Below are 1,332 nucleotides of genomic sequence, written 5' to 3'. Positions count from 1 at the left end.
GAAAAAGGCAAAAGAAAGACTGAAACCAGGGAGTGAAGCAAGAGAAGGCAACCATAAGGTAGTGGTGGCGGGGAACCCACTGGTCGCAGCCATGGCAGAAACTCCGTCTACTTACGAGGGCTTGAGCAGCTGAGCCTTGGGGTAAAGCAACCTGCAGACAAGACATGCGTGTGAGCAGACACTCACGTCACCAATGCCAGAGCTGCCAGGGGCCTCTTCCCGGTTCAGTGGGCAGCTCTGCCAGGAGGCGGCTCTCAGCCACAGGGGCTTCCTTCCTTCCATCCTCCCATCTTCCTTCATCCAGCCACCTCCCACCCCTCCCCAGCCCAGGGCTGTCAGGGGCTTCCCTAAGGATAAACCGACAGAGAAACTGATGGGGTGGAAATGTGAGAATGGGCTAGGAGGCTCTTCCCCCTCTCGTGCTCAGCTGAGGTTAGAGACCCTCCTGTGCTTCGGAAGTGCTTCCTGTGGTCTAACTCGTTATGAGGAAGGTCTTGGTGTCCTGCTTTATTCAGGAGTGGGAAGCACAGGGGTGGCCTCTCCCACCTGTCCACCAGCTGCATCCCACCTGGAGCCACCTCACCGCCCCTCTCTGCTCTCCTGCTGGCTCCTTCACCCTCCATGCCCTCCCTGGCAACCCTGTCAGTTTTCAACAGAGCTGAGGGCTTAGAAGCTACAGCTAGTCTACCCCGGGTAAGACCGCTGAGCTGGGACAGCCGAGAGGCCGAGGTCACGGTGGGCTCACCTGTGACCCCACCATCTGACGCCTGCTCCCCCTGCTCCCATTCTCTTCTGCCCCTCGTTACCCTCCTCCCAGCTTCCCTTGCTCCTTCCCTCCTGATAAATCTCACAATCAGACTCAAGGGGAGTATGAGGGGGACAGTGGAGCGGGGAAACAGCAAGTCGACTTGCCCAGACACCGCCCAAAGACGCGGTCTACAGTACCTGGGTACCTCAGGTATCCTGCAGGTGTCCAGGTGGCCGTCACCTTCACTGAGGGAGGAAAACAGAGCGCTCAGAGCTGATGGCGCTGGGAGAAGCACTGCTGTGCGGCCCGGCCAGGGCTCCCGAGGGCCATCACGTCGCAGCCCCTACTGAGGAGAGCTCCCCATGGCTGCAGAGCTCGGCCGTGTGGGCAGGTGAGGGGACCGGGGGCGGGAAACAGGGCGAAGACACCTCGGACACGATGGCCGTGCCTGGGTGCCTGGTGCCCAGTCTGCCCGAAGCGATGCCACGCCCGATGGTGACAAACCAGCCTGGGGAGAACCCCGCTCCGGAGGGGAAGAGCCATGGACGCCCAGGTCGGCCCTGCGATCCGAAGGGAAGCTCTGG

General features: G+C 61.2%; 1 protein-coding gene across 1 annotated transcript in view; it reads right to left on the bottom strand.

Annotated features, from left to right (window-relative positions):
* The window catches only part of LOC104983689 (histo-blood group ABO system transferase-like), a gene marked incomplete at its 5' end in the record, with an annotated part of 11,628 nt that extends 10,372 nt beyond the window's left edge, over positions 1-1,256 (bottom strand). Inside the window, 3 exons of the mRNA XM_010833204.1 lie at positions 116-151; positions 946-1,091; positions 1,177-1,256. Of these exons, the coding sequence (XP_010831506.1) occupies positions 116-151; positions 946-1,091; positions 1,177-1,256 (262 nt within the window). The remainder of the gene's footprint in view (positions 1-115; positions 152-945; positions 1,092-1,176) is intronic.
* Positions 1,257-1,332: the final 76 nt, after the last annotated feature.

This window comes from Bison bison, unplaced genomic scaffold (assembly GCF_000754665.1).
Source record: "Bison bison bison isolate TAMUID 2011002044 unplaced genomic scaffold, Bison_UMD1.0 scf7180017863195, whole genome shotgun sequence".
Taxonomy (NCBI): Eukaryota; Metazoa; Chordata; class Mammalia; order Artiodactyla; family Bovidae; genus Bison; species Bison bison.
Note: the sequence above shows the minus strand (reverse complement) of the source record. Positions and strands in the feature narration are given on the sequence as shown.